This window comes from Hypomesus nipponensis, chromosome 15 (genome assembly GCF_054491055.1).
Source record: "Hypomesus nipponensis isolate SF chromosome 15, ASM5449105v1, whole genome shotgun sequence".
Taxonomy (NCBI): Eukaryota; Metazoa; Chordata; class Actinopteri; order Osmeriformes; family Osmeridae; genus Hypomesus; species Hypomesus nipponensis.
Window position 1 is genome coordinate 16,222,127 of NC_140375.1, and position 9,954 is coordinate 16,232,080.

At 51.0% G+C, this 9,954-nt stretch overlaps 1 protein-coding gene and 1 long non-coding RNA gene across 2 annotated transcripts; both read left to right on the forward strand.

Moving 5' to 3' along the window:
* Positions 1-25: 25 nt before the first annotated feature.
* Positions 26-5,464, forward strand: aasdhppt (aminoadipate-semialdehyde dehydrogenase-phosphopantetheinyl transferase). Its single transcript, XM_084674478.1, has 5 exons — positions 26-446; positions 924-1,155; positions 1,468-1,589; positions 2,266-2,427; positions 4,892-5,464. Exons 1-5 carry the CDS (start codon positions 240-242, stop codon positions 5,255-5,257), a joined length of 1,089 nt encoding a protein of 362 aa, XP_084530604.1. The 5' UTR covers positions 26-239; the 3' UTR covers positions 5,258-5,464.
* Positions 5,465-5,505: 41 nt separating this feature from the next.
* Positions 5,506-8,706, forward strand: LOC146257794 (uncharacterized). Its single transcript, XR_014729862.1, has 2 exons — positions 5,506-8,285; positions 8,385-8,706. It is a non-coding gene; the product is annotated as an uncharacterized LOC146257794 (long non-coding RNA).
* The last annotated feature ends 1,248 nt before the right edge of the window (positions 8,707-9,954 follow it).

The following is a 9,954-nucleotide window of genomic DNA, read 5'->3' on the forward strand; positions in this document are numbered from 1 at the left end:
GCCCACTCGTGACGTTTTACGTTCTTCATCAACTCTCTTCCGGATACCCTCAAGTCTTTCTTCAGCAGTCAAACTAATATGAAATATCAGGTGTTACATATACAGATAGCTAGCTAGTTATGAATAACAGTATGGTATATTGATACGATCAAACAAGTTGTGTGCCTAAACGTTATAGCCTTGCTATTTGTACAATGTTACTCATACAATTGCGGATTGAATTAGTAGGTTAGGTAAACATGAGTGCTGAAGTTGATTTAACGTTACGTTTGGAGTTTGACCTGACCACGAGAACTGATATGATGGGAGGTGTACGTTGGGCGTTTCGCTGTGGTTCGTGGACACCGACCCGGTCTGAGTGGCTTTATGCCGCCCGTTGCGTTCAGCGGGAGGAGAAGGAGCGGATCGGACAGTTCGTGTTTGCCAAAGATGCCAAATCAGCTATGGTGAGTTGAATGTGTCGCACACTACACGCTGTGGAACCAACCAGTTACAGGACAGCTTGCTACTCCCACGGAAATCACTCACAACCATCAACTGTTTACAGATACAGACCACCATTACATCTGGACCAAACAGTATCTCCTGTATGAAATACATACTTTTTATGATTATTATTCCTCCAGAATTGTGTATTCTACATCTATTAAAAGAGGATTTGCACCACAGAGCCAGCAGTGCAGATAGACTTGTCTTAATTTGAGGCAGGTGGACCTAGCTGGGCTGGAGCCCAAATCTACACACCTCCTCTTAACAGACGGGTCTCTTTTCACACGTCTACCTCTTCCTCTCTCTTTTCTCCCTCTTCTCTCCTTTCCTCTGTCTCATCTGTTCTCACCTCCTTCGCTCTCATCTTTCCTTTTGGTCCCCCATCCCTTCTGCCTCTTCCCCTCTGCCCTCCCCGTGTCTCCGTATGCTCTCAGGCAGGGAGGCTGCTACTCAGGAGACTGGTGTGTGACAGGATGGGCGCTCCCTGGTCCGAGATTCGTCTGGAACGCTCTCCCAGAGGCAAGCCATACCTTGCTGCTCCGGCCTGCTCTGGGCCTGAAGCCTGGGCCTGGAGTTTTAATGTGTCCCACCAGGGAGACTACGCGGTGCTGGCAGCAGAGCAGGGGAGGCAGGTTGGGGTGGACGTGATGAAGACCGCTATGCCAGGTGTGCGTGTGTGTGAATAGATTTGTGTCCTGCAGGTCCTCTCGCTGCCACACGGTGTCACTGTTGTCTTAAGGCGAGGTTTGGCACTCAGTTCCCGTCAGTGTTATTCTTGTCTGAGTCGATCTAGGGTGTTGAAAGGCTGTCAATGGAGAACAAGTGGGGATCAACGTGATAAGCAGATGGTACATCTGGTATCGTGGTCCAGTTTCCATTCAGTTACGGAAACAATAGGGATATTCTGCCAATGTCAAATGTTCTGCATCCTATCAAAGAAAAACATGCCATAGAATTTGTATTTAATTCCTCTCCCAGGCAGCAGTACCATCCCAGAGTTTTTCCGGATCATTAACAGACAGTTCACGGAGTTAGAGTGGAATACGATCCGAGGATCCGGCCAGGAACGCCTGCAGCTCGCCATGTTCTACAGGCACTGGGTAACCATGGCGATACAACCCTGTCGTCACGCCAGTTGGTGTGTGAATAGAGGGAGGAAGAAAATAACACCTCAAATGGTCCACAGAACGCTCACACACACACACACGGTGTGGCTTCTAAGTCAAGATGTTCTGAGATTGAGAGTGTGGCGCAAGGACGTCACGTACTGATATCATCACAGTTGACTAATGCTAGTGCTCTGTGGTTGCTATAGCGATTAGCCTTGTAATACCGTTATTGTGGCTCGCCTTCACGTAACAAGGTTTACCAGACATCTACACAATCAGGGTCCTTTTTCTCTCCCTCTAACCTTTCTTTCCCTCTACCTCTCTTTTTCTATCTTTTTTTGTCTGACTCACTCTCTCACCTACATGCACTGTCATACGCATTACAGAAACCTGAATTAATAGTCAGATCGGATATGAATATGCGTGAAAGGTGTTCTGCGTATGAACCTGGTATTTGTCTCTGATGCTATTGGCCGGGTTTCCCAGATTCGTTAAGAAGCTCTTAATGCTAAGATCTTCTTAAGAACATTCTAAGAGCGTTCTAGAGCGCTCTTAGAACGTTCTTAAGACGCTCTTAGCGTTAAGTGCTTCTTAACGAATCTGGGAAACCTGGCCATTGTCGTCTGTCTATCTGAATCTGATTGGATGTTTTCTCTGTCCCATTAAGGCTCTTAAAGAGAGCTTCATCAAGGCCATTGGCACGGGGCTGGGCTTCAACCTGCAGAGGGTGGAGTTTCACCTCTCTCCTGATCCAATCACAGTGGGCCAGGTCCATCACCTGACCAGAATGCACCTGGATGGGGAAGAAGAGGAGGGGTGGGTTTTCCAGGTGAGAGGAAAGTGGTGGGTGGCCACATGAGAGTAATAAGCAGCATTTCTAAACCCTCTATCATTTCAGTTGGCCATTTTGCATAATCACCTTATATGGGAATTGTATTTTTCTTGGGTAAGGAATAAGACAGGCGCATGAACAGGAAGCTGTTTATCAGAGTGTTTATCTGAACTACAACATCTTCCCAGAGCATCTGGACTACGCTAATCCCCCCACTGCCATTGCTGGGCCACCGATCGCAGCCTGCCAGTCCCAGCCTCCAGCAACAGCTTAACCAGGCTAACACCCACCCACCAATAAATCATTAGCTGCTAAAGCTAACATTGGGTCACATGCCAACCACAGCTGGTGCAGCTTAGCATGCTGGGGAGAATGACCCGTAGTGGTCAACAACATGGCCTGGGAGAGAAAAGCTCTTCCTCTGTGGTGGTGAGCCGTGAGTGTACCTCACCAGTCTCTGGTCCTCCCAAGCCCTCTTCTTCTCTCTCTAACGAGCTGGCAGCATCGCTGGCAGCATCGCTTGGTCCACGTGGGCTGGCTCCTTGGAAGCAGTTGCACAGTGTTTCCGAAGGAAGCTTGCGTAGATGGACATGCCCTTCACAGGGTTGGAGAAGAAACAGCAGGGCTCACCCAGAACCCCCACACACGCGCACACACACACACACACACACACAAACATGCCCGTGTGCCTGCAGCCCATTAGAAGAGGAGCTGACAGGTGAAACTGGAGTGCTGGCCCGGTCAGTAGCTGTCCTAATGCTCTTCTGCTGTTGTGGTTTGAACACGAGTGAAACATTTCACCTCCCATCGATTGCTCCCTGAAGGGGAGAGAGGGAGAATGGCTGTATGGATCTGTTATGACGGAGGGATGATGGAGGGATGCTGTGAAGGAGAAGAGGGACGAAAGGATGCAGGCGGGAGAGAAGGAATACAGTGATGCAGAGAGGGAAGAAGGGATTAACTGTCACGCACACACTCACACACACACACACACACACTCAGCAGTGTTGCCTTTCCGTGTGATTTATAACAATTGACTTGCCTGAATCAATTCTTGAGTCGTAAGAGTTCAAGTGTTCCAATATTACAGGAACGCCTACATTATTGAGCCTCTTTTACACACACACACACACACACACACACACACACACACACACACACACACATATAGATAGACATTCTAGGTAGACTGACCTCACAGCCTTTGATTTCTTTTGACTGTTCTTTCATAGGCCAGTTTAATGACTTAGTGACCCCAGACCCAGTCGCTCCCAGGTGACCATGCGTGACTCCATGTGACGTGAGGTCAAACACACACACACACACACACTCATGGTGTGATATTTGATTAGTGCATCCTAAAGAGCCAGCATGCAAACGGGTCAATGCATTGATTATATACACAGTCACTAGTAACACAATAGGCACAGTCATCAACTACCGTTTACACACACACACTGTCTTGGTGTCATACACACTTTATCTCTCTGACACACACACAGCTTAGTGTAAAAGAGTTCACGGTCAGTTTGAGGTAAAGACTTATATGATGAGTGTAGCTTATGCCTACACACACAACCTTTTCACTTATTCTGGTCTCCTGCCTACTTCTACCAGTTTCTTCTGTCAGTGTGTTATTCCCCCATCAGCCTCCCATTCACTGTGTCCTCCTCCACTCTCTCCTTCCATCTCTTCTCTTCCTCTCTGTCCTCCTCCACTCTCCTTCCATCTCTTCTCTTTCTCTCTGTCCTCCTCCACTCCCTGCTTCCATCTCTTCTCTTCCTCTCTGTCCTCCTCCACTCCCTGCTTCCATCTCTTCTCTTCCTCTCTGTCCTCCTCCACTCCCTGCTTCCATCTCTTCCTCTCTGTCCTCCTCCACTCCCTGCTTCCATCTCTTCCTCTCTGTCCTCCTCCACTCCCTGCTTCCATCTCTTCCTCTCTGTCCTCCTCCACTCCCTGCTTCCATCTCTTCCTCTCTGTCCTCCTCCACTCCCTGCTTCCATCTCTTCCTCTCTGTCCTCCTCCACTCCCTGCTTCCATCTCTTCCTCCCTCATCTCCTGTCTCTGCTGTCATTGTGTCTCCCTGCCGTGGCAGTGCTCCACTACGAGGGAGCGCCGGGGAAACGGCCGTGATGGCTGCACTTCCCAGAGAGAGCTGTGAATGGGCCTGTGATTAGGACATGTGAGAGTGAAACGATGGAGGGACATCAGGATGGGAGGGACTGGGGGAGGAGGGGTGATGAATAGCCAACATTAGAGTGTGAGATCAGGAGAGAAGGGAGGATTTGAGGTGGGTGAGTGCGCTCTCTCATGCATCTGGAATTAGAACTTCTGTGTGCTGAGATGTTCCAGGGTTTCCGGGAACTTGTGAGAGCTGAGCGAGTGGGAACTAGTGTGTGTGTGTGTATGTGTGCAGACAAAGTCCCATAACAGCCAGATGTCCATCTGTTCTTCTCCACAGGAGAGCCTTCTGGATCAGGATCACCATGTTGTTGTGGCTCTGGGACCCCCCCATACAGACAGGATGCCTCCGCCTGCCTCTCCTGCTCCACCTTCTACTGCCCCTGCCTCCCCCTCTCCTGCCTCTCCTGCTCCACCCTCTACTGCCCCTGCCTCCCCCTCTCCTGCCTCTCCTGCTCCAGCCTCTACTGCCCCTGCCTCTCCTGCTCCAGCCTCTCCCCTCTCTCCTCCTCCCTCCTTCACGCTCCTGACCTTCAGTGACCTCATCAGTCTGGCCACGCCCCTCTCCGAGGAAGATACTGAATACTGGGACAGCTTTCAGAGGAAGAAGGAATCTCCAGAGAGACAGAAAGACACACACCTATGACACACACACACACACCAGAGAGACACACACCTATGACACACACACACACCAGAGACACACACCTGACACACACACACACCAGAAAGACAGAGACACATGGTATGTGATGCCCACACACACCGTGAATCAGGCCTCAGACACACACACTAACACACAACAGTGGGAGACAAGCTGTACCACACTTGGGTGGATTACACAACCTTGAGATGCATGGGTGGGGGGGGGGGGGGTGCTTCCAGACAGTCTAAGCTCATCCGGCTTACCTACCTGTCTTGTGAAAATCCAGTTATTAGACAATGGAAGATCTCACATCGCCCCTTTCATTTTCTTTCTCTGTTTCTCTCTCTCCACTGAGAGACAGGGGTGAAAGCGATTTGAGGGGGGCGGTGAAGTAAGGGGATAATTCACTTCTTTCAGGATGGAAAGAGATGGATAGTCCATTGTTCAAGGGCGTTTGGATCCCACTCAGCCTTCGTTTCATAGAAACACATTGTAGCTCCCTCTCTCTTTCTCTGTCTCTCTCGTTCTCCCCTTTCTCAGAGCCTGTCTTAAACACGTCATCTTCCACGTCCGAAAGTTTGCATGAAATGCAAAATGTATCAAATGTATAGAGTGGTTGTGTGTGTGTGTGTGTGTGTGGGGGGGGGGGGTTGGGCTGTGTATCTGTGCCTGTGTTCAGTTAGACTCTCACTCAAAAAGTTTTAATTACACAAAGTGACTTTGCAGTTTTTACCCCGTTTGTTTCGTGTCTGTTTGTTCCTCCCCTTCCTCCTTCCCCTCTCCCTCGCCCCGTCCCTCCTTCCCCTCTCTCTCGTCTCCTCCCTCCTTCCCCTATCTCTTCCCATCCTCTCTCTCGTCTCCTCCCTCCTTCCCTCCCTCGTCCCCTCCTCTCCCTCGTCTCCTCACTCCTTCCCCTCTCTCTCGTCCCATCCTCTCTCTCTCTCGTCTCCTCCCTCCTTCCCTCCCTCGTCCCATCCTCTCCCTCGTCTCCTCCCTCCTTCCCCTCTCTCTCGTCCCATCCTCTCTCTCTCTCGTCTCCTCCCTCCTTCCCTCCCTCGTCCCCTCCTCTCCCTCGTCTCCTCCTTCCCTCCCTCGTCCCCTCCTCTCCCTCGTCTCCTGCCTCCTTCCCTCCCTCGTCCCCTCCTCTCCCTCGTCTCCTGCCTCCTTCCCTCCCTCGTCCCCTCCTCTCCCTCGTCTCCTGCCTCCTTCCCCTCTGGCTCATGTATGTGTCTGTTTCTGCCTCTTTTGCCTTTCACTGCTTTGTCACTAGTGTGTATCAGGGGCAGTGTTAAAGTGAGTGTCTGAGGACTCCCCTGTCTCTCCTGCGACCTGGACGCTCACCTGCAGTTGATCTCCTCACCACTTCCCTGCCCCTCCCTCGCCTCCCTCTCTTCCCCCAGTCTCTCTCCCTCTCTCCATCTGGCTGCGTGTCTATTTTAGTCAGAGACATTTAGCCCACCATTAGGAGCTTGGTGTTGGCAAGACAGCAAGGCTTTTAACACAGCAACCTGCCTGCCCCTCTCCCCTGCTCTCTCTCTAGCTCTCTCTCTCTCTTACCTCTCCTCTCTCTCTGCCCCTCTCCCCTGCTCTCTCTCTAGCTCTCTCTCTTACCTCTCCTCTCTCTCTGCCCCTCTCCCCTGCTCTCTCTCTAGCTCTCTCTCTCTCTTACCTCTCCTCTCTCTCTGCCCCTCTCCCCTGCTCTCTCTCTAGCTCTCTCTCTCTCTTACCTCTCCTCTCTCTCTGCCCCTCTCCCCTGCTCTCTCTCTAGCTCTCTCTCTCTCTTACCTCTCCTCTCTCTCTGCCCCTCTCCCCTGCTCTCTCTCTAGCTCTCTCTCTCTTACCTCTCCTCTCTCTCTGCCCCTCTCCCCTGCTCTCTCTCTAGCTCTCTCTCTCTCTTACCTCTCCTCTCTCTCTGCCCCTCTCCCCTGCTCTCTCTCTAACTCTCTCTCTCTCTTACCTCTCCTCTCTCTTACCTCTCCTCTCTCTGCCCCTCTCTCCTGCTCTCTCTCTAGCTCTCTCTGTTACCTCTCTCTCTGCCCTCCTCTCCGGCTCTCTCTATCTCTCTCTCTCTTACTTCTCTCTCTGCCCCCCTCTCCTGCTCTCTCTCTCTCACCTCTCTTCCCCCATCTCTCACATCGACTCACCTGCTTGCTTCCTTGGCTCTTTGTCCTGCTCTCAGACCCCCATTCGGAGGTGTAACTGGGCCTCATATTACACGCACACACGTCAACAATCAAATTCCTTTTCACACAGACACACACAAAGTGGATTCGGATTGCCGATCACAAGGAGGTAAACCCTTAATTTGTAGACAATAGTCCCACCAGCTGTGGCCCCTCACTTTAGACCTGTTTCTTACACACACACACACACACACACACACACACACACTCGTAGTCGGTCTAGGGGGGTCACCTGCATTCTTTTGTGGATCGGAGGCACACCCAGGACGCACACACTCGTGCGATCAGATCAACACACATGGATGACAACATTAAATGTTTGTGAACTTCAACAAGCTATACAGTGCTCTGCACAGAAGCTGACCTTTCATCCAGTCATATTGTCATCTCTCCGGTGTGTTAGCACTCCTATACCTCATCTCACACACACACACACACTCATACTGTGCACACACAAACACACACAGGACTGCAGAAGGGCATTCAGGATGGGACCTGCCAGTGGTCTAATCCCAGTCCGGACTCTTCTCATCGACTGGACGGCACCACCCCTGCTTCTCCACACAGGGCCAATGTTTATGAGGACTGATAAAACAGACACTCCCTCTCAGGAGAAACACGTTAAAAGCTTTCCTGCAGCGTTCCTGGTTTATATTTAGTGTGTTGGATAGAAAGAGTGAACGTTCAAGTGAATGTGTGTGCCAGAGAGAGAGAGAGCTCGTGGAAGAGAAACAGCATGTGCTGCATGTGAGGGGGAGGGCCTGGACACGTGTGCCCAGGTGCATCGGATTATCTTCTCCGGTCCCCCTCCTTAAATTACGCCTGTTCAAAGGGAAAAAAAGGAGGTAAACTTTTTTGGGTGATAAAAAGCTTTATTTCTCGACTCTATTATAGTTATTTGTTGTTATTATTCTTGTTTTCATCTGAATTTGAACATTTCACAGTAACTTCCTGCCGCCTCGACCAGCCCACGGTGTCAAGTTGTCCCTTGTCTCGCGAATTAAGTGTAAACTTGCCAACAGCCAAAATTCATAAAAAATACATGTGCCCACATGTGTGACTGTATGTACATGTCTGTGACAGCCCTCCTCTTTACTGTGTTGCCATGCCGATTGGGCACACCTGGACCGGGCGTGGCTTGAGGCTTCCAGTAGCTGCTCCAGGGATGGGGGGGGGGGGGGGGAGATGGACCTGAGCTGACCACCAGCTTGAGACAGTGTATCTTTGTCCTTTTCAGGGTTAAACATTAAACCACTACTAACCGTTCCAGTTGTGCCTACGTCTGTCTTCCTGATTACATCTGTTAGCTAGTTGTGACAATGTGACATCTGAGAGGACTTGCATGACTGTGTGTGTGTGTTCCGCTAGGATGTGCATGAGTGTGTGTGTGTGTTCCGCTAGGATGTGCATGAGTGTGTGTGTTCCGCTAGGATGTGCATGAGTGTGTGTGTGTGTTCCGCTAGGATGTGCATGAGTGTGTGTGTGTGTTCCGCTAGGATGTGCATGAGTGTGTGTGTGTGTTCCGCTAGGATGTGCATGAGTGTGTGTGTGTGTTCCGCTAGGATGTGCATGAGTGTGTGTGTTCCGCTAGGATGTGCATGAGTGTGTGTGTGTGTTCCGCTAGGATGTGCATGAGTGTGTGTGTGTGTTCCGCTAGGATGTGCATGAGTGTGTGTGTGTGTTCCGCTAGGATGTGCATGAGTGTGTGTGTGTGTTCCGCTAGGATGTGCATGAGTGTGTGTGTGTGTTCCGCTAGGATGTGCATGAGTGTGTGTGTGTGTTCCGCTAGGATGTGCATGAGTGTGTGTGTGTGTTCCGCTAGGATGTGTCATCTCATTGGCATGATGGTGGGACTGCTCTGGTTTTCAGTACAAGTTGCTTTACTGACAGCTGTTTGTCAATCTGATGGTCCTTACAAAATCCTTATTTATTCACGTACAGGAAAGACTGCAGAAGACAGGTATCTACACCCGCACACACACACACTCAATGTGTGGCTTCTATTCTCTAGACATCATATAGCCTGTTACATCCCCACTCCGTGTCAGGGACAGTGGTGTCCTGACACACACACACACACACACGAACAGTCTGACCGTAGTCCATGTTGCAGTCCTTTTCTCCATGTTAAAACTAGAGCACATCCATCCAGCCATCCGCACTAATGCAGCCCAAAGTGTGTGTGTATGTGTGTGTGTATGTGGGTGTGTGTGTGTTGTGGTGGTGTGTTCACCCTTCCACACTAATGCAATCTAGTGCTGCTGGCAGAACTCTGGCCCCGGTCACAAGGGCATGAGAGAGAGAGGGATAGAGAGAGAGAGAGAGAGAGGGAGGGAGGGAGGGAGGGAGGGAGGGAGGGAGGGAGGGAGGGAGGGAGGGAGGGAGGGAGGGAGGGAGGGAGGGAGGGAGGGAGGGAGGGAGGGAGGGAGGGAGGGAGGGAGGGAGGGAGGGAGGGAGGGAGGGAGGGAGGGAGGGAGAAGCAAGTGGGGAGAGTGATGACTGATGGGGAACAAG

Bases quoted from the DNA above. Each gene is read 5' to 3' on its own strand.
- aasdhppt (XM_084674478.1), top strand. From the start codon at position 240: ATGAGTGCTGAAGTTGATTTAACGTTACGTTTGGAGTTTGACCTGACC. The intron at 1,156-1,467 runs GTGTGCGTGTGT...TTCCTCTCCCAG, and splicing joins GATGAAGACCGCTATGCCAG to GCAGCAGTACCATCCCAGAG. The intron at 1,590-2,265 runs GTAACCATGGCG...TGTCCCATTAAG, and splicing joins CCATGTTCTACAGGCACTGG to GCTCTTAAAGAGAGCTTCAT.